Source organism: Cyprinodon tularosa, unplaced genomic scaffold, assembly GCF_016077235.1.
Source record: "Cyprinodon tularosa strain WSP-4 unplaced genomic scaffold, ASM1607723v1 ctg207, whole genome shotgun sequence".
NCBI lineage: Eukaryota > Metazoa > Chordata > Actinopteri > Cyprinodontiformes > Cyprinodontidae > Cyprinodon > Cyprinodon tularosa.
In genome coordinates, this window is record NW_024038767.1 from 1,894,382 (window position 1) to 1,914,090 (window position 19,709).

Genomic DNA, 19,709 nt, shown 5'->3' on the forward strand with positions numbered 1-19,709 from the left:
GGCGATGCAAACAACCAGGGCATAATTGCCTCTGGTGTTGCATCCGCAGCTTTGCCTCATTACTGAAACAGATGCTAATGTGGCGAGGCAGCTTCAGGTTGACAGGAATGTTGATCGTTCCGCTGCGTCTGAATACTTGTAAAGAATACCGCAGCGGGGGAAACAATGAGGGGAAACCGTTACATTTGAAGTTACTTTGCTCTGAATATGTGACATTTGAGGATGATGCAAGATCATAATGCGTTCAGACTTATATCATAATATAAAGCAATGCAGGAAGTCAAGTCATCCTTAAATGAAAAAAGGACCTGGTTGCATGAGCTGCATGTGAATGACTTCTAAAGAGGGTTCTTAGAGAAGATGAAAGGAACCATAGAGCACACGACCATATTAGGAAATAACCGAGGACGGTGTGGAAACATCTGCAAAGGACTCAGGTTTGGATTTTGGTGTCATCAGCAACAACATCTGGCAGAAAACTAATATATGAAGAGGTTCCACAGCAAGTTGACCTGCTCACAGAGTTGGTAAAATGTGCATTTTATTAGAATATCTTAATGAAAAAAACACAAGCATAACACTTAAATAATTTTTCCATTTATTATCAAACTAAAAATCAGTATTTCAGAGAAAATATAGAATATTCCAAAAAATAAAAAGACATAATAGCACCCGTCCTCCTTCCTGTGGAAATGAAAGTTTCCGTTTTTATCTTTAAACGTTTGGATGCGGAGTTTTCCACATTCAGATCTTCTTTATTCGTTTCTTGGGTCTCTGGTTGAAGACGGGCGACGTTCCCATCAGGGAGTCGGGTGAATGTGAAGCATAGCTGCCTTCGGACGGCGCTCCTGTTGGCGAAGGAGCCATGGCGCCTCCAGACTCACTCATGGTGGACATGGGACCCCCCTCTTCGAACACGTCTCCGCTCAGAACGCCGTGAGGATGATGATGATGATGCTCGGCAGCCTGACCTTCATCCCCGTCCTGCGGCTCCATCTTTACTTGGGGCCAAAGGGGCGAGTTGGTGGCCCCGCCCCCACCTGATGAAGACAGAACAATCCAAACAGCACCTGTCATCTTCTCTGGCTTTTATGGAATTAATATCATTTTGCAAACATCGACTTTTCCACGCCCAGCGATAGCAGGGGTATAGAAAGGTCGTTTATCGTTGTTCTGCAAAACAATTTATTCAGGTTTCTTACAGAATTGCATCAATTGATAAAACTTTGCATTTACTGTGACACACATGCAGACGATGGTTTCTCAGTATAAATCAGTACAGTCTTTTAAAGGTACACTATGCAACCGGTGTTGATTTTCCAGCGAGGCTCCCCCCAGAGGGCGAAAGTAAAAGTGCACTGTCGTAAATATGCACAGCTGTTCTCCTGGTTTCTCCGTCAAGCCAGGCGCGGTTGTTTTGAGCTTAGCAGACAGGCGAACGCAACGAATCACCATGTCTACTGCGGTAAGTGACTATTTAGTTCCAATTTTCGAGTTTGAACATTTAGCATGTTTTCATACATTATTTGTTATGCATGTGTCTAAATAACAAAGATTGTAGTTAGCCAAGTTGGAGTTCCCTGCTCCAACATGGGCTTTCGCTGTTTTCTCGCTTGTTCCGCCATGATAACTGCACAAAGATCGCCACTGCGCTAGCAACGAGCATGCCTTTCACTGGGGGCGTGTAGCAGTTCTCACCGTAAAGCAAGACCGACTCTCGCGATGCACGAGACTTCTGAGTCTGTGGGTGCGGGTCGGTGCTCCTGGAATTGCAAGTACGGTATTTCCCCCACAGACCACCAGGGCGGCCGAGAATACCTTTGTTCCACCTGAAATGACTCATTTAATCATCCAAAACGTTATGGAACACATTAATTAACTGAAAAATGTTGCATAGTGTGCCTTTAATACTGCAGTAGGACCCTATCAGCACTGCATATATTTACTCTTCTCCACACCTCAGATCTAAGGGTCTCTTTAGGTCACCGCCTTCATCTGGATTCCCTTCAACCCGGAGCCCCTGACCCACTGAGGCCACCGTAGGCTGACTGCCTGTTTGCCAAACGTTCATGGAATTTGAACATTATTTTGAAATGTTCATATAAACCCAAGATCAATTGGAAGAAGAGCAATCCCTCAGCATGATACTGCCACTACTAAGTTTTACTGCATGGTCAGTGTTGATGTTTTTATTCTGTTCAGTTTAGGCCAAAGGATTTTCTACTCTATATAAATGCTGTTGATGGTGAATCTTTCTCCTTCAGATATCTGTGCACGTTGATACTTTGTGACGATTAGAAAAGTGACAAATTAACAAACTTTGAAAGAAACCTTCCTCTCACAAGTCTACCTTTACATCAGGTTAAAAAGCATGATGTAAAGGAAGGAGCTGATCTAATGAGGAACGGGTCCAGATACCAACATATGTTAAAATCCTGATCCAACCTGCGGACATTTCTGATCCATGAGCCCAGTCTGTGTTTCCATGATTGATGGAAAGTCTGCGGCGCCTCCATCAGGTGATCAGCTCGCTGCTGACAGGTTCATTCTCTGCTCTGGGAAGGAGGCGGGTCTTCAGAGACGTGATTCACATCCTTTCAATACTTAGTAGCTTGCTAGAAGGAGTCAGGCATGGACTGAGGCTAACCAGCTTTCATTCACCATGTCTGATGTGTGGAAATACTGGAAACACCAGAGTTAGGCCGCAACGCGCCATGTTTCCAGAGCCGTTACACTGGAAGGGCGAACTCCCCGCTGTGACCTACGATACAAACAGCCGCCAACAAGCACCAGAAACAGCCTGGGGCTAATCCAGCTTTCATCACAATAGTGAGAAAATATTTAAGACTAGAAATCCCACAAACCAAGGAGCAAACCAAGACATTTTATCAACGGGCTGAAGGCAACAAACCTAAAATCTGAAGGAAGTCATCAGAGGAGATTTAGCCACAGGGCAGCGACACAAACGCTGACAGCAGGAGATGTTTGGACTCATTCCATCAGGTTACTGTGAATCTTTATACTTATTGAACTTTTCTTTAATGTTGGAAAAGCTTGAATTGTAGCTAAACAGGCTGCATGGTGGCGCATTGGGTAGCACTGCTGCCCTGCAGCAAAAAGGTTCCTGGTTTGATTCCTTTCTGCATGCAGTTAGATGTTCTCCCTGAGCATGCATGGGTTCTCTCTTAGGTTAACTGGCTTCTCTAAAATATCCTAAGGTGCGAGTGTGTGCGTTCATGATTGTGTGTCTCTGTGTTGCTTTGTGACAGACTGGCGACCTGTCCAGGGTTGACCCCGCCCCTCACCCATAGACTGCCAGAGAAAAGCACCAGACCAAAGATTACCCTAATGAATTAAGTGAGAGAAGATGAACGGCCGGAGCAGAGCCAGCATCTGTGATTAGTAACAATAACACGAAGCAGTTGTTTGTATGTTAATTGTTGAAGGTAACGGTTAAGCTGGGCGCACACGGTGCGATTTTTTCAATCATTGCACGAAGCTACAGCTGTACCCTGCCGTTACGTCCTATGATGATTCTCTCACTGTACGACCCGATGCTCTGATGCGATCTACCTTCTCACACTCTACGTCTAAAAACCAGGTGGGACTCAGCTCCGCAGTGAGATGGCGCTACTGGGACTCGTCTATCTGGAAGCCAAACCAGTAGCAGAGGAACATGAAGCTCACTAGAGTGAAACGCGCTGCCTTGGATATTTGGGCGATATAGTGCTGAAAGCCCTAAAAAGAAAAGGAGACGACGTATTTGGACAAAGACATGGCTGAGCTAACGTGGCTACTACGGTCTGTCAGTTTACAGAAAGAACTCCATTTCACTCATTGCCCCCCCGCCATGCTGCTGGGTTTTCATCTGAGAGGAAGAAGAAGAATCCTTGTTTGCCCACTGAGAGATTTGCCCACGACCGCCTTACGACGGCCGGCTAAAATACAAAAAAGTTAGATTTTTTCCCGACAGAGATTCCTGATGGGGGGGGGGTGGTCCTTAGAGGCTGATCACTAGTGACCCCCCCTGTTCACTACACGGTGCATCATTAGGCTGAAAGTCGCCCTGAAAAGGGTAAAAAATGGTAAAGTGTACGGCCGGCTTTAAGAGACACATTACAATAATAATAAGTGGAATGCTTATCAGGTTAACATGTCTGCTGTAGAAAACATTTACGTTAAGAACAAAGTTTATCTTTAATAAGTTTTAGTCTCTGATTGCTAAATACAGTCAATTTGTTCATTTGCTGTTAGAATAGATTTATTTCCGTTTATTGTGACCGACTTTTTTCTGTCTTCCTATTGTGACCTTATATTTAATGAAGAGGCCATGTTTAGGTAGAAATACTGACCAGTAGAGAAAAGTTTATCACTGCAAACAACAAAGAACTGATAATAACAGAATACTGGCCGATGCCTGAATCGAGGAAACCGGTTTGGACGTGAATAAAGTGAAATAATGCATCCCAACTAAAGACTGCAGGCTTGATTGAATCAAAAGGTTGCCATGACAACATCACTTTGCAGACAGGTTGTTTGTTTTTCAGTTGAAGCTTTCCTAGATGAGCTCCTAAATCCCTCCTCCTGCTCTAAGACGCTGCTCACGCACGCCTTGCTTCGAGGTCTCACCTGAAGCGTGAGGGGACTGCTCACTATCCAAGCCTGAAGCCAGCCTCTCAGCATTGGCCCCCAGGACCCCCATGGGCAAAGCCTGATCCCCAGAGGCCAGATCAGCCTCAAGTTCCTCACTAACAGGGAAGGGAATGTCACTCATGGGCTCCTCCTTAATCCTCAGAGGTTTGGAGTCTTCCAGAGCTTTCTCCGGATTCACCAGTCGCTCATATTCTTCTGAAAGCTCCTTCGTCACCTAGAATAAAAAAAAAAGATCTACTTTTGTGTCTGGTAGTTAAGAAAAAACAAAAGAGAGGAAAGGTTAGCTGTCCACAGCCTGACCTGCATCATGTGGCCGTGATAGTCCTTGATCCTCACTTGCCAGAAGCGCTGCAGGGACAGCATGCTGCCGATGCCCACCTCATGGAACACCTGCTCCACCACGTCCGGGAAGGGAGTGGCCCCCAGCCGAGCCTCGCGGTCCACCGCCACCCGCAGCAGCTGGGTGAGGCGCAGGTAATGTTCGTGGACCTGGTCAGTCAAGGTCTCCAGGACGCTTTCCTGGGCAGACTCAAAGCCAGCGTGAGCCAGAACTGTGGCCACCGACTGATAGAGGAGCTGCCTGCAGGACGGCACACTCAGCTCAGTGACGGGTTCACCTTTACCTCTGAAACGCAAATATGAGGTTCGTCTTCAGCGGAGCAACAAAACAGTCGTCTTCTGAAAGTATTCATAAACCTTAAACTTCATTAATATGTTGTAACATTACAACCACAGTTTTAATGTATTCTGATGGAATTTTCTATGTTAGACCAACAGAAAATAAAGTTTCACTGAAAGGAAAAAAAGAGTCATTGGTGAAATGTTTTAAATTATACATACTTGTAGAATTCACTCTCGGGGTCGCTGTGGCGAAGCTGAAAGGGCTGCTGGGGATCTTTGCTGTCTGCAGGAAGCAGATCATCAGGGACCGTAGGCGGAGTCGGAGGACGCTGCGGCAGGCTGGCTTCATCCTCCTCCGGCCGGCCCCCACCCTCGGTTGATGCCGAGCTCTGACCCTGACCCTGAGCTTGGGCCACTGCCAGGAGGGCACGCAAACGGCGGGCGTGCTGGCACAGCTGCACGGTGTGGATGGTGAGGCTGCACGGCTCGGAGGGGACGTCCAACATGGTGGTGGGTCTGGGACGTTGGGCCGAGGGCTGATGCAGGGGGGGGTCCTGCATCTCCACGGAGCGGAACTCCCGCTGGAGCAAGTCGAAGGAGCTGCGACTGGGAGGAGCCCCCGAGGGTCCGGGGATCTCACCCCAGTAACGCATCATCATCCAGTCACACCTGAGTCAAGAAGAGAAATAGTTCTATTATTAGCATTTAGGATATTTTTAAGCAAGAAAATTAGAGTTCAGATAGAGATAAAATGAAATATTAATATCAATAATCTTGAAATATTAAACATCCACAAACAACCAAACAAAGACAAATGACCATAGACCAATACGTGGATATGCAATGTCAATTTAAATATGACGGGATAGGAGGGCTGTCAGAGAAATTTAGTAAACAAACATCATGGTTAGGATCAAGCTACACAGCAAACCACCTGAACAAAACATCAACACTGATAAAGTTGGGGGGCCAGAAAGGCCTAGTCAAAGTTCAGATGTAAATGCAGTTGATCTCCTTTCAATCCAAATGACCCTTTAAAATAATGTAAAGCAAAGCTAGATAACTAAATACTTCTAGTTGCACTAAAAGGTGGTTCTACAACATATTTGCTCATAATAACCAACCACTGCAAATGCACAAACTTTTAGATTTTAGTATTTGTAAAACACATTAAAATTCATGCATCATTGCACCGATTGCTGCACGAAACAATCGGAAGCTTTAAATGATGATCAAAATGAAAGAGGCTTCACATTTAAGTCAACGGACGAAGAAAAATGATAAAACATGCCGATATGAACACCTTAAAATTTATTTTTGGACTTGAGGCAAACCGAATTATGGTTTTCCACTCATCCATTCATTTAAAATTAAAAATGAAACTATTGGGAATATTTTATAGGTGGACATCTTGAAGAATAGAAAAATGATCACATTATTGAATGGAGTTTGGTGCTGCAAAAAAAGAGGCAGAACGAATTCATATCATACATAGAAAACAAGCAGCTGAGCTAATATTTAAGCATCGGTTTAACGTCATGTTGTGATTATGTCGTCATATAACTGATAAATCTACAGAAAAGGCAGATTGGAACTTACTTTTGTATGATTTAAGCCAAAAGATGTTAAGCGTTGGACGGGAAGCTGGACGAACTAGCAGCTTTGAAAGATGTCGAAGTTCGCATCTGATTGAGAGTTTCCAAGCGGTTTCTTAAAGGGCCTTTCCGCAGCTTTTAGGAAAGCGGGACTTTTTAAAATCTAAAACACGTCAAATGTAAAATCCAATTTTTATTATTTTAAAATCCCTAAAATATTATTGCACGTTTCATTTAAAAAATGCACATTGTATTTTTAAAAGGTATCTTTAATACTGTTTAATTTGTTCAAACAGCCAATCAGGGTCCAGCTGATCAATAAAATCAATTTATTTCAAATAAAGCCACTCCAGAAAACTTTAAAAACAATTATTTGATGTCAAAAAAATCTAGAGAAAAGAGTCTTGACTTAAACAACGTGATCCAACTTTCTTGAAAAAATAAAGGATAAAAGAAATATAATAATTTACTTTTTTCTTCAATTTTGTGTAAAGTTTATATATTTCTAAATCCAAGTTTGAACAAATTTGATTAGATTTCAGGACAAATCATCCAAGTTCGTTAAATTTGAAACTAGAACTGATAAATCCTTAAATCTGCTAAAGTGGGAATTTAATTGAAAGCCCGACAAATAGGATACTAACTTCAGAGGTGTATCAATTTTATCTGTCCGTGCGTCTAAGGCTGTTTGCGCATTTTTGTTCCTCTAACTTACAAATTCAACTTTGATTGCAAATACAATTATTTCCATCCTGCTTAAAAGAATAAGTCTAAAGACGTTTTCTAAGAAGCCTTTTCCTCATTTTTGCTTTAATAAAGTAATTTGTTTTCGTTGTTTTTATTGGGCGCCTCTCCGGACATATTTCACAGTTGCACCAAATCAGCTCTGGTGATTCTTCGTCGCTAACCGGAGAGAGGGAACTATGGAGGGAGAAACGCAGTGTGGAGTGGAAGAGAAGGAGCAGTTGAACACTAAAGATGAGGAAACATGTGAAGAGAAGGAAGAAACCAAAACAGAAACCTTTAAAAAACCGGCTAAGCTAGCGGTGCCTTCGCTAGCTAACAGGCGCAACAACAGCGTAGCAGCAAACATGGAGGAGCAGCAGTGTGAGTCTAACGATGCTGCAGAGAGACAACAAGATGTGGCAAAGAAACAAGTCATGAAAATGAAGGGGACTCCTGTCAAAGCTGGGAGCTTCCCCCCTCTGCCCTACACCCAGCCCCCCTGGGGGGGCCCTACCCCAGAGGCTAACTACGCCCTGGAAATCCTGAAAAACGGAACGATAGTGGACACCGTCCCCCTCACACACCGGAGCTATTTCGTCGTGGGGCGGCTGCCGGTTTGCGATGTCCCTCTGGAGCACCCGTCCATCTCCAGGTACCACGCGGTGATCCAGTACCGAGGCCAGGCCGGGGAGGGGGGCTGCGTGGGGGAGGAGAGGGGCTTCTACGTCCACGACCTGGGCAGCACCCACGGCACGGTGGTCAACAAGAACAAGATCCCCCCGAAGACCTACGTCAGACTGAGGGTGGGGCACGTGCTGAAGTTCGGGGGGAGCAGCAGGCTGTTTATCCTGCAGGTTGGTCTCTGCTCCAGGCTCAGCTCTGACCCCCCCATGGGTCAGGATTAATGGCAAATAGTTTCACCATGGAGATACCTAATCTAGACACTAAATCACCTAATCAGATTAAATCTAAGACGAAATCAATTCAGGTCATTGTCATCCCATAAAAAGTTTAAAAATCAATCCTCTGGACTTTGTTTCCAAGTTAGAAGACGTTTCTCTTCCATCCAGGAAGGTTTTTCGATTAAAAATGTCAGAAATAGCGTTTAGTTCCAGGTTTTGCTTTGTTCTGCTCTATAAAGAACCAGACAGAGAGAAATCAGAACAGATTCAAAGAACTGAAGACATTCTTTGAAGGTTGAGTTCAGGAACAAACTTAGCATTTTCCTCTCCTACCTACAGTCAGAGAGACGTCCTTCATTCCTTATGATGCACCTCTGCCGTGCCCCCCCACTTCTATTCGCTTGGTTTCTGCATGTTTCTAAACCAAAACAAGGCTTTGCTTTGGTCCGCTCTATTAAACCTGGAACTAAACTCTATTTCTGACATTTTGAATTGAAAAACCTTCCTGGATGGAAGAGAAAAGCTTCAAACTTGGAAATAAAGTCCAATAAATTGTTTTCTAACTTTTATTTTTGGAATGACAATGACCTGAATGCCTGAGAATCTTCATCAGCAACTTGTTTGAATTTAAATCCAGTGAATGTTATACTTACTTTCTTTACAGTAGCTTTAATTAATGCGGGTAAATAAAGACAGAACTGCCCAGCTCCAGATGCTTTATCTCAGAATTCTATAATTATTGTTATTAAAAGCAAGTCTAACATTTCTGCTTTTAAATCCTCTTAAAGCGGGAACGGTGCACTTAGGCTTCTTTTCATGATTACATCGACTGTCAGAAAGTTAAATCCATGCAGTTCTCTATAGAAACTGTAGATGGTGTAAAGCTGCAGGCAACAGCTTTAGATTATTAAGCAGAGGTAATATCCAGGGTTGTTCCGTCTGCAGGGTCCAGAGTCTGATGAGGAAGAGGAGTCTGAGCTGACGGTGACCGAGCTGAGGGAGCGAGCCCGCAAACAGAGAGCGGAGCTGGAGAAAAAAATGATGGGAGAGCTTTCTGATGGGGAGGGTGGTGATGATGATGAGGAAGGAGAAGGCAAGAAGAGCCAGAGCCAATCCTCCAGAGAAGATTCTGGATGCTCGTGGGGAATGGGTGAGTGAATCTGTCCTTTATTGATGGAAGGGTGAAACTGTTCATCTGATACTCCTGCATCCATCCGTCCATCCATCCATCCTGCAGAAGAGGATGCGGCTCCAGAGCAAGATGAGAACGAGGAAAACCCCTTTTCTACAGAGTTCCAGGAAGACCAGGAGGCTGCTTACCTGAAAGACCCAAAGAAGGCGCTGCAGGGATTCTACGACAGAGAGGGTGAGTCCCTGAAGAGCCCGGCTGCTTCCTGCTCAGGAGTTACGTCTCCTGGTTAACCTGCTGTTTCTGTCTGCAGGCGAAGAGCTGGAGTTTGAGTATGAAGACCAAAACCATGGCACCTGGCTCTGCAGGATCAAGTAAGCCACCTGGAAAACTGGCTTCATGAGTTTTCTATAAAAGATGTTTAATCTTTCTAAACGATGCTCATCAGGCTGCCAGTGGACGACGCGTTGGGTCGACAGCTGGTGGCAGAGGTGAGCCACACGGGGAAGAAGAAGGAGGCGGCCGTCCAGTGCTGCCTGGAGGCGTGTCGGATGCTGGAGGCTCGAGGTCTGCTGAGGCAGGAAGCAGGTGAGCGCTGAAAAACCACACAGGGATTCTCCTCAGACTCTCCTCTGAAAGCCGCCTTTTGGTTTCAGTTTCACGCAAACGAAAGCAGAAAAACTGGGAGGACGAGGATTATTACGACAGCGACGATGACACCTTCCTGGATCGGACCGGCACCGTGGAGAGGAAGAGGCAGGAGCGGATGAAGAAGGCTGGGAAGATCGAGGAGCGGACCGAGACCTACGAATCTTTGGTAAAAAGGACATGAAGCTTTACAATCAGGGAATTAAAAGAAAAGGAATGTCATGATAGAGAGAATCAAAGCACATCAACAGAAGCTTTAGTGGAAGATTTCCCCAAATTTTAATCATCGTCTAGTTTATTGAGAGGCATTGTATATCATCTTTAAAGGCCATTAATGCTAAAAACAAATCTATTACTTCAGTAGCTGTTATTTTCACAGCGTTTAACTTTTGGCCAATAGGAGCTCTAGATCTGTAACTTTCCCGTCTAGCGCCCCTAGTGGCCACGAGCGCGCAGCACTGGTGCAAACGTAAACGACCAGTCAGCCGGCCAGCCTCGTGTGTTTTTAATGGGGACAGCGCGAGGTGTCTAGGCTCAGCTCGGAGGGTGTGAGAAACGCTGCTGCTCTGTGGAAAGCGCCGCCAGGACAGGTCGGACCGCGGCCCCGCCCAGAGGACCAGAGGAGGCGCTGCAGTGCAGAGCCACTGGGTGGGACACGGCGTCTCCGTTACCATAGAATAGAATTCAGCTTTATTGTGATTAAACTGTCACAAGTATGAAGCAATGAAATTCCCTCTCTGCATTTAACCCCTCCCCTTGGAGAGCAGTGGGCGGCCATTGTGTGGCGCCCGGTGGTGGGGAGGGGGGGGTTAGTGGTCTGTGGGAGTAGGGCTTGAACCCAGAACCTGTGGAATCACGCACAATGCACTAGCCAGCAGGCAACCGCCACCATTTAGCAGGCTGCTATCTTCCTCTGTCTGTGTTTGCTTCTAATAAACATAGAAATGAACAAAGATCTCTGACTGTAAACTGGGAGCAAAGTGTTAGCTTAGCCGTCGATTTGGTTTTACATCCGGCTTCTTCTTTCAGCTCCGAGCCTTTAGCGCTACGTCTGTATAACAGCCTGCAGCCATGAAGCGACACGTTCTTCCAGGTCACATGACCCGACCAACGACGGCGCGTCTTTCAAGAAGGGAGCACCGCCTGTAGCATGGATAGCGTTAAGCGCTGTATATTGGCCTGAGGAACCATTTAAAGACTGGTATGCGTCAGTCTGCAGGGTCACAGAGTCGGCGCTTTGCCTTTTTAAGGCGTAGGATGAGTTCTCTGAAAATGTAGATTAGAAACCCTGAAGTTGCCTTTTAAATAACTCCTCATTCCCCATCCTACTGCTCCTCCTTTCTCCTCCTGTGCTCCTGAGGAGGAACACCTAACCTGCATGTAGACGTCGTGCTCAGCTCTCTTTACCTTCTGTTTGCATCGCTTGAATTTTCATAGTATAAGGGAGCCTTCATGCTCCCTTTCAGCTGCAGAAACACGTGACAAAGCTCAGCCTGTCAGCATGTCACGTGTCACGAGAAGATGAGGTGATGATCCAGGAAGACTGAATCTGGAAGGAGATTCCTTCACTGCAGCGCCAGCAGCTCAGTGGAGTTTATTCTGTCCTCATCCTCACTAGAGACGCATCAGAAACTGTGTCTATTCCTTCAAGTTACTGTTGGTAAAAAACCAATAAAAATAAAACATAATAATAATTGTTTTTCTTTCATATAATAAAAAAACAACTAATTTAAATTTCTCATTGTTCTGCTCTAATACATTTTTATCTATTATACATCTAAAATCTAAACAGCAGAAAGTGTTACTTTATTTTAGGGCTGAATCAATGAATTGTGATCAATTGATTATTGAAATAATTGTCTGATAATTCAGTGATCGATTAATCATTAACTGGAGTATAGAAACTATAAAATATGCCTTTAGCTGACAGAGACGCACTTAGAGCAGGAATTATACCAACATGGGAAGCAGTCTGGTTTCATCCCTGCAGAAACCAGACTCTATAGCGCCACACTGTTTTCACGTTAACTAGTGCAATCTATAATGTGCAATTATTATTTAACACCCAGTGCAATTATATAAATACATATGTATATATATATGTAAATTCTGCTGTGATTTAACAGTTGAATAATAAAGACGGTGTAGATTTATTCTATTATGAGCTGGAGAACAGTCATTTTTCCACATAAATGTTTTGATTTGATCTGAAAGGTGATTAATCTCAGGTATTCAGTACCGTTCTGTTATTGATATTGCATTAGTGCACAGTTCAAAGGTCATAGTTTATGAAGCAGTGCGTTCTGCCGTCCTGCAGGTGGCCAAGCTGTCCTCGGTGGAGAAGGAGCTGGCGGACACTCAGAAAAAGCTCAACGCTGGTAAACAAGGTGCGTCATCTTCCACTGCGGACAGAAGACGCCTGGTCTTTAGGTCCCGCTGTGAAAAGCGCTCTCCTTTCTTTACGCCACTCAGGATCGTCAGCCTCCTGTGCCGAGGACTCGCTCGACGTTTTCATGACGGCGGTGAGGAGCGAGGCCGCTATGGACGCCGTGCAGCGCAGGAAGCTTCACATCCACGTAGCCGATCTGCGTAAAGAGGCCCAGAGGCTCCGTAAACTGGTTGACCTGACGCGGCCGGCCCAGATGCCCTCGCTGCTCCCCAGGTCACACGTCTTCCTCTAAGCTGGGAGGTTTGATTCCTGTCTGTTTATCAACCTTATAACTGTTGGTCATCTTATAGTGGAAGCTCTGAGGCGGAAAAACCCAAAAAAACCTTACCTCTGTTTGGAGCCATGAAGGGAGGAAGCAAATTCAAGCTGAAAACTGGAACCATCGGGGTAAGAGCTCCAAACACCTCCTCCTCTTTGCTCCTCTGCTCCTCTGCTGCTGCTGCTGCACAGCCTCTCTTCTCTCCTGTAGAAGCTGCCTCCCAAAAGGCCCAACCTGCCTGCTGAGCTCTTCAACATGAAAGAGCTGCCATCCACGGGGGAGGAAGAGGAGGAGCAGGAGCAGGAGGAGCTGGAACAAGAGGAAAAGGATAGGAAAGGAAAGGGATGGGGGAGGAGATGAGAAGGCGAAAAGGAGAAGAGAAAAAAGGCGGAGATAAATGCGAGCCCAGCGGTCCAAAGAAACGGTGAAAAAATCCGAGACCTGGGTTCCCTGAAGGAGCCACAGGAGGTCAAAGGTAAAAACAGCTGGAAAGTCCCGCTTCTCAAATGGGTTTAAAATTTTTTAAATCCCTGGTGGGGCTTTCCCCCGGTTGCTTTTGCTTTTCGGGTTTGGAAAGGGGCAAAGTTTTTGTTGGTAAAGGGGGGGGGTTTTAAAAAAGGGGGGGGTTTTTTTTTTTTTTTTTGAAATTTTTCCCCCCTTTTTTCCCCCCCCCCCCCCCCCCCCCTTTTTTTTTTTTTTTTTTTTTTTGCCCCCTTTTTAAAAAAAATTTTTCCCCCCCCCCCCCCCCCCCCGACCCCCCCCCCCCCTTCCCCCCCCCCCCCCCGGGGGGGGGGGGGGGGCCCCCCCCCCCCCCCCCCCCCCCCCCCCCCCAAAAAACCCCCCCCCCCCCTTTTTTTTCCCCCCCCCGGGGGGTTTTTTAAAAAATTTTTTTTTTTTTTTGGGGGGGGCCCCCCCCCTTTTTTTTTTTTTTTTTTTTTCCCCCCCCCCCCCCCCCCCCCCCCCCCCCCCCCCATTTTTTTTTTGGGGGGGGGGTTTTTTTTTTTTTTTTTTCCCCCCCCCCCCCCTTTTTTTTTTTTTTCCCCCCCCTTTTTTTTCCCCCCCCCCCCCCCCCCCCCCCCCCCTTTTTTTTTTTTTTTTTTTTTTAAAAAAAACCCCCCCCCCCACCCCCCCCCCCGGGGGGGGATTTTTTCCCCCCCCGCCCCCCCCCCCCCCCCCCCGGGGGGGGGAAAAAAAACCCCCCCCCCCCCAATTTTTTTTTTTTTTTTTTTTTTTTTTTTCCCCCCCCCGGGGCCCCTTTTTTTTTTTTTTTCCCCCCCGGGGGCCCCCCAAAAACCCCCCCCCCCCCCCCCCGGCCCCCCCCCCCCCCTTTTTTTTTTTTTCACCCCCCCCCCCCCCCCCGTTTTTTTTTTTTTGGGGGTTTTTTTTTTTTTACCCCCCCCCCCCCTTTTTTTTAAAAAAAAAAACCCCCCCCCCCCCCCCCCCCCCCCCCCCTTTTTTTTTTTTTTTTTCCCCCCCCCCCTTTTTTTCCCCCCCCCCCCCCCTTTTTTTTTCCCCCCCCCCCCCCCCAAAACCCCCCCCCTTTTTCCCCCCCCCTTTTTTTTTTTTTTCCTTCCCCCCGTTTTCCCCCCAAAAAAACCCCCCCCCCCCTTTTTTTTCCCCCCCCCCCCCCCTTTTTTTTTTTTTCCCCTTTTTCCTTTTTATTCCCCCCCCCCCCCAAAAAAAAAAAATTTTTTTTTTTCCCCCCCCCTTCCTTCCTTTTTTTTTTTCCCCCCGTTTTTTTAGTTTTTTCCCCCCCCCCCCCCCCCCCCCCCCCCCCCCCCGGCCCCCCCCATTTTTTTTTTTTTAAAACCCCCCCCCCCTTTTTTTTTTGTTTTTTTTAAAAAAATTTTTTTTTTCCCCCCCCCCCCCCTCCCCCCCCGCCCCCCAACCCCCCCCCCCCAAAAAAAAATTTTTTTTTTGGGGGGGGGTTTTTTTTTCCCCCCCCTTTTTTTTTTTTGGTTTCCTTCCTTTTTCTTAATTTTTTTTTTCCCCCCCCCCCCCCCCCCCCCGGGGGGGGGGGGGGGGGGAAAAATTTCCCCTTTTTTTCCCCCCCCCTTTTTTCCCCTTTTTCCTTTTTTTCCCCCCCCTTTCCCCCCCCCCTTTTTCCCCCCCCCCCCCCCCCCCAAATCCCCCCTCCCCCCCCATCCCCCCCTCCCCCCCCCCTTTTTCCCCCTTTTTCCCCCCCCTTTTTTTTTTTCCCTTTTTTTCCCCCCCCCCCCCCCCCCCGTTTTTTTTCCCCCCCCCCCCCTTTTTTTTCCCCCCCCCCCGTTTTTTTTTTTCCCCCCCCCCTTTTTTTTGCCCCCTTTTTTCCCCCCCCCCCCTCCCCTTTCCCCCTTTTCCCCCCCTTTTTTTTTTTTTTTTTTTTTTCCCCCCCCCCTTGGGGGGTTTTTTTTTTTTTTTTTTTTTTTTGCCCTTTTTTTTAATTTTTTTTTTTTTTCCCCCCCCCTTTTTTCCCCCCTTTCCTTTTTTTCCCCCTTTTTTTTTTTCCCCATTTTTTTTTTTCCCCCTTTTTTTTAAAAAATTCCCCCTTTTTTACCCCCCCCCCCCCCCGGGGGGGCCCCCCCCCCCCCCCCCCCCCCCCCCCCCCGGGGGTTTTTTTTTCCCCCCCCCCCCCCTTTTTTTCCCCCCCCCCCCCCCTTTTTTTCCCCCCCCCCCTTTTTTTTTTAAAAATTTTTTTTTCCCCCCCCCCCCCCGTTTTCCCCCCCTTTTTTTTTCCCCCCCCCCTTTTTGTTCCCCCCCCCCCTTTTTTTTTTTTTTCCCCCCCCCAAAATTTCCCCCCCCCCCCCCTTTTTTCCCCCCCCCCCCTTTTTTTCCCTTTTTCCTGGCCCCCCCTTCCTTTTCCCCCCCCCCCTTTTTTTTCCCCCCCCAAACCCCCCCCCCCCCCCCCCTTTCCCCCCCCACCCCCTTTTTTTCCCCTTAAACCCCCCCCCCCCTTTTTCCCCCCCCCTTTTTTTTTTTTTTTTTTTTTCCCCCCCCCCTTTTTTTTTCCCCCCCCCCCAAAAATTTTTTTTTTTTCCCCCCCCCCCCCCCCCCCCCTTTTTTTTCCCCCCCGCCCCCCCCCCCCCCCCTTTTTTTTTTTTTTTTTCCCCCCAAAACCCCTTTTAAAAAACCCCCCCCTTTTTTTCCCCCCCATTTTTTTTTTTTTTTTTCCCCCCCCCCCCCCCCCCCCCCCCCCTTTTTTTTTTTTTTTTTTTTTTTTTTTTTTTTTAAACCCCCTTTTTTTTTTCCCCAACCCCCTTTTTACCCCCCCCCCCCAAAAAATTTCCCCCCCCCCCCGGGGGGGGCCCCCCCCCCCCTTTCCCCCCCCCAAAAAAACCCCCCCCCCCCCCCCCCCCCCCCCCCTTTTTAATTTTTTTTCCCCCCCCCCACCCCCCCCCCCCAAAAATTTTTTTTTTTTTCCCCCCCCCCCCCCCTTCCCCAAAAAACCCCCCCCCCCAACCCCCCCCCCCCTTTTTTTTTTGGGGGGGGGGAAAAAAAAATTTTTTTCCCCCCCCCCCCCCCCCCCCTTTTTCCCCCCTTTTCCCCCCTAACCCCCCCCCCCCCCCCCCCCCTTTTTTTTTCCCCTTTTTTTTTTTTTTTAAAACCCCCCCCCCCCTTTTTTTTTTTTTTTTTTTTCCCCCCCCCCCCCCCCTTTTTTTTTTTTAACCCCCCCCCCCCCCCCCTTTTTTTTTTTTTGGGGGTTTTTTTTTCCCCCCCCCCCCCCCCCCCCCCCCCCTTTTTTTTCCCCCCCCCCCTTTTTTTCCCCCCCCCCCCCTTTTTTTTTTTTTTTTCCCCAAAAAAACCCCCCCCCCCCCCTTTTAAAATTTCCCCCCCCCCCCTTTTTTTTTTTGGGGGGGGAAAAAAAATTTTTTTTTTTTTAAAAAAAACCCCCCCCCCCCCCCCCCCCTTTTTTTTCCCCATTTTTTTTTTTTCCCCCCCCCCCCCCCCCCCCCCCCCCTTTTTTTTTTTTCCCCCCCCCTTTTACCCCCCCCCCCCCCTTTTTTTTTTTTTAAAATTTTCCCCCTTTTTACCCCCCCCCCCCCCCCTTTTTTTTTTTTGCCCCCCAAAAACCCCCCCCCCTTTTTTTTTCCCCCCCCCCCTTTTTTCCCCCCCCCCCTTTTGGGGCCCCCCCCCCTTTTTTTTTTCCCCCCCCCCCCCCCTCCCCCCCCCCCCCCCCGGGGGTTTTTTTTTCCCCCCCCCCCCCCCCCCAAAAAAAAAAAAATTTTTTTTTTCCCCCCTTTTTTTTTCCCCCCCCACCCCTTTTTTCCCCCCCCCCCCCCCCCCCCCTTTTTTTTTTTCCCCCCCCGGGGGGGCCCCCCCCCCACTTTTTTTTTTCCCCCCCCCCCCCCCCCTTTTTTTTTTTTTCCCCCCTTTTTTTTTTTTTTAAATTTTTTTTTTTTCCCCCTTTTTTTTTTTTTTTTGGGGGGGGCCCCCCCCCCCCCCTTTTTTTTTTTTCCCCCTTCCCCCCCCCCTTTTTTATTTTATTTCCCCCCCTTCCTTCCCCGCCCCCCCTTTTTCCCCCCCCCCCACCCCCCCCCCCCCCCCTTCCCCCCTTTTTTTTTTTTACCCCCCCCCTTTTTTCCCCAACCCCCCCCCCCCCCCCAACCCCCCCCCCCCAACCCCCCCCCCCCCCCCCCCCCGTTTCCCCTTTTTCCCACCCCCCCCCCCTTTTTAAATCCCCCCCCCCCCCTTTTTTTTTCCCCCCGTTTTCCCCCCCCACCCCCCCCCCCTTTTTTTTTTTTTCCCCCCCCCCCCCCCCCCTTCCTTCCTTTTTTCCTCCCCCCTCCCCCGTTTTTGTTTTGGCAGGAAGGCCCCCGCGGGGAAAGGGGGAGCAGACCCCGAGGGAAGGGGGGGGGGAGGGGGGCCCCCCGGGGGGGAGAGAAAGGGAAAGGCCCCCCGGGAAAGGGGGCCCCGAGGGAGGGGGCAGGGGGACGAAAAAAGGGGCCCAAATAAAACCCAGGGAGGAGAAAAAGGCAGGCTGGGCCCAAAAAAAGTTAGGAACCCCAAACCCAGGTTTTTGGGAAACAGGGGGACGAAAGAGCAGAGGCCGAAAAAAAGAAAACAGTTTGGGGAGCCGTTGCTTAAGAGAGGGGATGGCGATTTTGAAAAAAAAGGGGAAAGATGGAAAAAGTTTTGGGGCCGGGGGGAGGGGGAAAAAAAAAATGTAGGAAGAGGGGACATTTTTTTTAAAGGAGGGAAAAGGGGCCCCCTTTGGGGTTGGGGAAAAAACCGAGGGGGGGGTCCGGGGGCGCGTCCACCCCGGAAAAGCCGGAAGGAGGGTGTGTGGTGGGAGGGGGGGGCCGAAGCAGTTTTTTTAAAGGACAGGGGGGGGAAAAAAGGGAAATGAAAAATAGGGGGTTTTAGTGGACGACCCCCCCCCCGAAAAAGCCCCAAAAAAATTTCCCCAGAAGGGGGGTTTTTCTTGTGAAATCCCCACCGGGATTTGAGGGGCAGGCCCCCCCCGAAAAGCTTTTAAACAGTGTGTCAGTTAGAAGCATGAAGGCTCCCAGTATGAAGTGATTTTAACCCCTGATGTCTCGTCAGCCTCCTGTGCAGCCGTCAGGACAGTATCCACAGGATGACCCTGATTATTCAGTGTGGATGCCTCCTGCAGGTAAATCAACGGCTATCAGCCGACTGAGGCCTTAAATCATCACAGTAATCAGGCTGAACCTCGTTAAAGTCCTTCTGAGGTTTTTGTTGTAAACATGGGTGCAGCTGAGGAATGCAGATCTAGATGATCCTGAATAAATGAGTGAAACAGCTGCTAGCTTGGTCTCACTGCCTGCTCTGCTCTCACAGGTCAGACTGGAGATGGTCGCACTCACCTGAACGACAAGTACGGCTACTGATGAGGACCATCAGCTTCTGGTTACAGACTGTGACCCTGAAAATGACTCATATTGAGCCTGTGAGGAATCGCAGGGAGCGATTCACTCCTCTGTTATTCTAACCTGGGCAGGAAACAGGAGGCTCCGCCTCTCTGTTCCTGTGCCGCTCCTGCAGATCAACCCACCTGACGCCCGCTCTGCACCCGGCTCCTGGCTGGCGTCAGTCCATCCCTGGCTTTACCTTTTTCTGCTCTGCTGTAAAGGCAGTGGTGTGTGTGGCAGCAGGAGAGGGAGAGCTTCGAAGCAGCTTTTCTGACCATCTGGACACTTGGACGGCGTCCTGGATGAAACGTAAGCTGATAATGACTCAAGCTAAGTGAAGAGTGTGTTTCCATGTGCGCACGCACTCCCCCCCCCCCCCCCCTCAAAGTCCTCGTTTTAACAAGATTTCCTCAGTGAGAGCCTGGAGATTCCTTTCTCTGTGAAATCCCACTCTGTTGATTTCTGTAACTTTGAGCATGTGCCCCCCCCCCCGTTAATGTCTTTAAACTATAATAAATGGAATATCTTTTTGTAAAATAAAAATAAAAACTACATCACCTCATAGTTAGTTAGTTTTGTCAGCTGTTGGTCTCCTGTTAGAAGCTGTTATTAAAAATGAACAAAGTTATGCTTTTGTTCCCTGAATGTAACATTTCTCTAAATAGACATTTATTTTAGTTAGTTGCAGTAAAGGGATCGTTCCTGACGGTGGACTTCTACTGGTATTTCCAAGTACTTATAACTGTTGAATTATGCTTTTTTAAATTGTTTTATGTATTTTTCCATTAAATAAATACCCAGGCTGTTTATGACTGACAGGTTCATCTGGAATCTGGAAAAGTTTGGATTATTATTTAACTGTTTTTCAGGACCTG

The 19,709-nt window shown here is 48.0% G+C and overlaps 2 protein-coding genes across 3 annotated transcripts; one reads left to right on the forward strand and one right to left on the reverse strand.

The window, feature by feature from the left end:
• Nucleotides 1–584: 584 nt before the first annotated feature.
• On the reverse strand, nt 585–8,381 carry supt7l (SPT7 like, STAGA complex subunit gamma). Of its 2 annotated transcripts, none has more exons than XM_038285125.1 (5): nt 8,180–8,381; nt 5,494–5,943; nt 4,954–5,278; nt 4,630–4,867; nt 585–1,040 (listed from the first exon to the last, which is right to left on the reverse strand). In XM_038285125.1, the coding sequence occupies exons 2-5, from the start codon at nt 5,931–5,933 to the stop codon at nt 745–747; spliced, it is 1,299 nt and encodes a 432-aa protein (XP_038141053.1). In that variant the 5' UTR covers nt 5,934–5,943; nt 8,180–8,381; the 3' UTR covers nt 585–744. The 2 variants fall into 2 exon arrangements, with proteins under 2 accessions (XP_038141053.1, XP_038141052.1); XM_038285124.1 differs by lacking the exon at nt 8,180–8,381 and adding an exon at nt 6,874–7,014.
• On the forward strand, nt 7,730–13,342 carry LOC119783552 (solute carrier family 4 member 1 adaptor protein). The gene is made up of 10 exons (XM_038285135.1): nt 7,730–8,449; nt 9,443–9,647; nt 9,735–9,863; nt 9,940–10,000; nt 10,075–10,214; nt 10,283–10,443; nt 12,592–12,661; nt 12,747–12,936; nt 13,014–13,110; nt 13,193–13,342. The coding sequence occupies exons 1-10, from the start codon at nt 7,793–7,795 to the stop codon at nt 13,340–13,342; spliced, it is 1,860 nt and encodes a 619-aa protein (XP_038141063.1). The 5' UTR covers nt 7,730–7,792.
• Nucleotides 13,343–19,709: the final 6,367 nt, after the last annotated feature.

What these genes read in the sequence shown, in the direction of transcription:
- supt7l (XM_038285125.1), bottom strand. Translation starts at nt 5,933, where the DNA reads ATGATGATGCGTTACTGGGGTGAGATCCCCGGACCCTCGGGGGCTCCT. An exon ending in CCCGAGAGTGAATTCTACAA is followed by an intron (nt 5,279 to 5,493) that starts GTATGTATAATT and finishes TTTGCGTTTCAG; the next exon opens with AGGTAAAGGTGAACCCGTCA. An exon ending in GCAGTCCCCTCACGCTTCAG is followed by an intron (nt 1,041 to 4,629) that starts GTGAGACCTCGA and finishes TGTCTTCATCAG; the next exon opens with GTGGGGGCGGGGCCACCAAC.
- LOC119783552 (XM_038285135.1), top strand. Translation starts at nt 7,793, where the DNA reads ATGGAGGGAGAAACGCAGTGTGGAGTGGAAGAGAAGGAGCAGTTGAAC. An exon ending in ACCTGGCTCTGCAGGATCAA is followed by an intron (nt 10,001 to 10,074) that starts GTAAGCCACCTG and finishes GATGCTCATCAG; the next exon opens with GCTGCCAGTGGACGACGCGT. An exon ending in CCGAGACCTACGAATCTTTG is followed by an intron (nt 10,444 to 12,591) that starts GTAAAAAGGACA and finishes GCCGTCCTGCAG; the next exon opens with GTGGCCAAGCTGTCCTCGGT.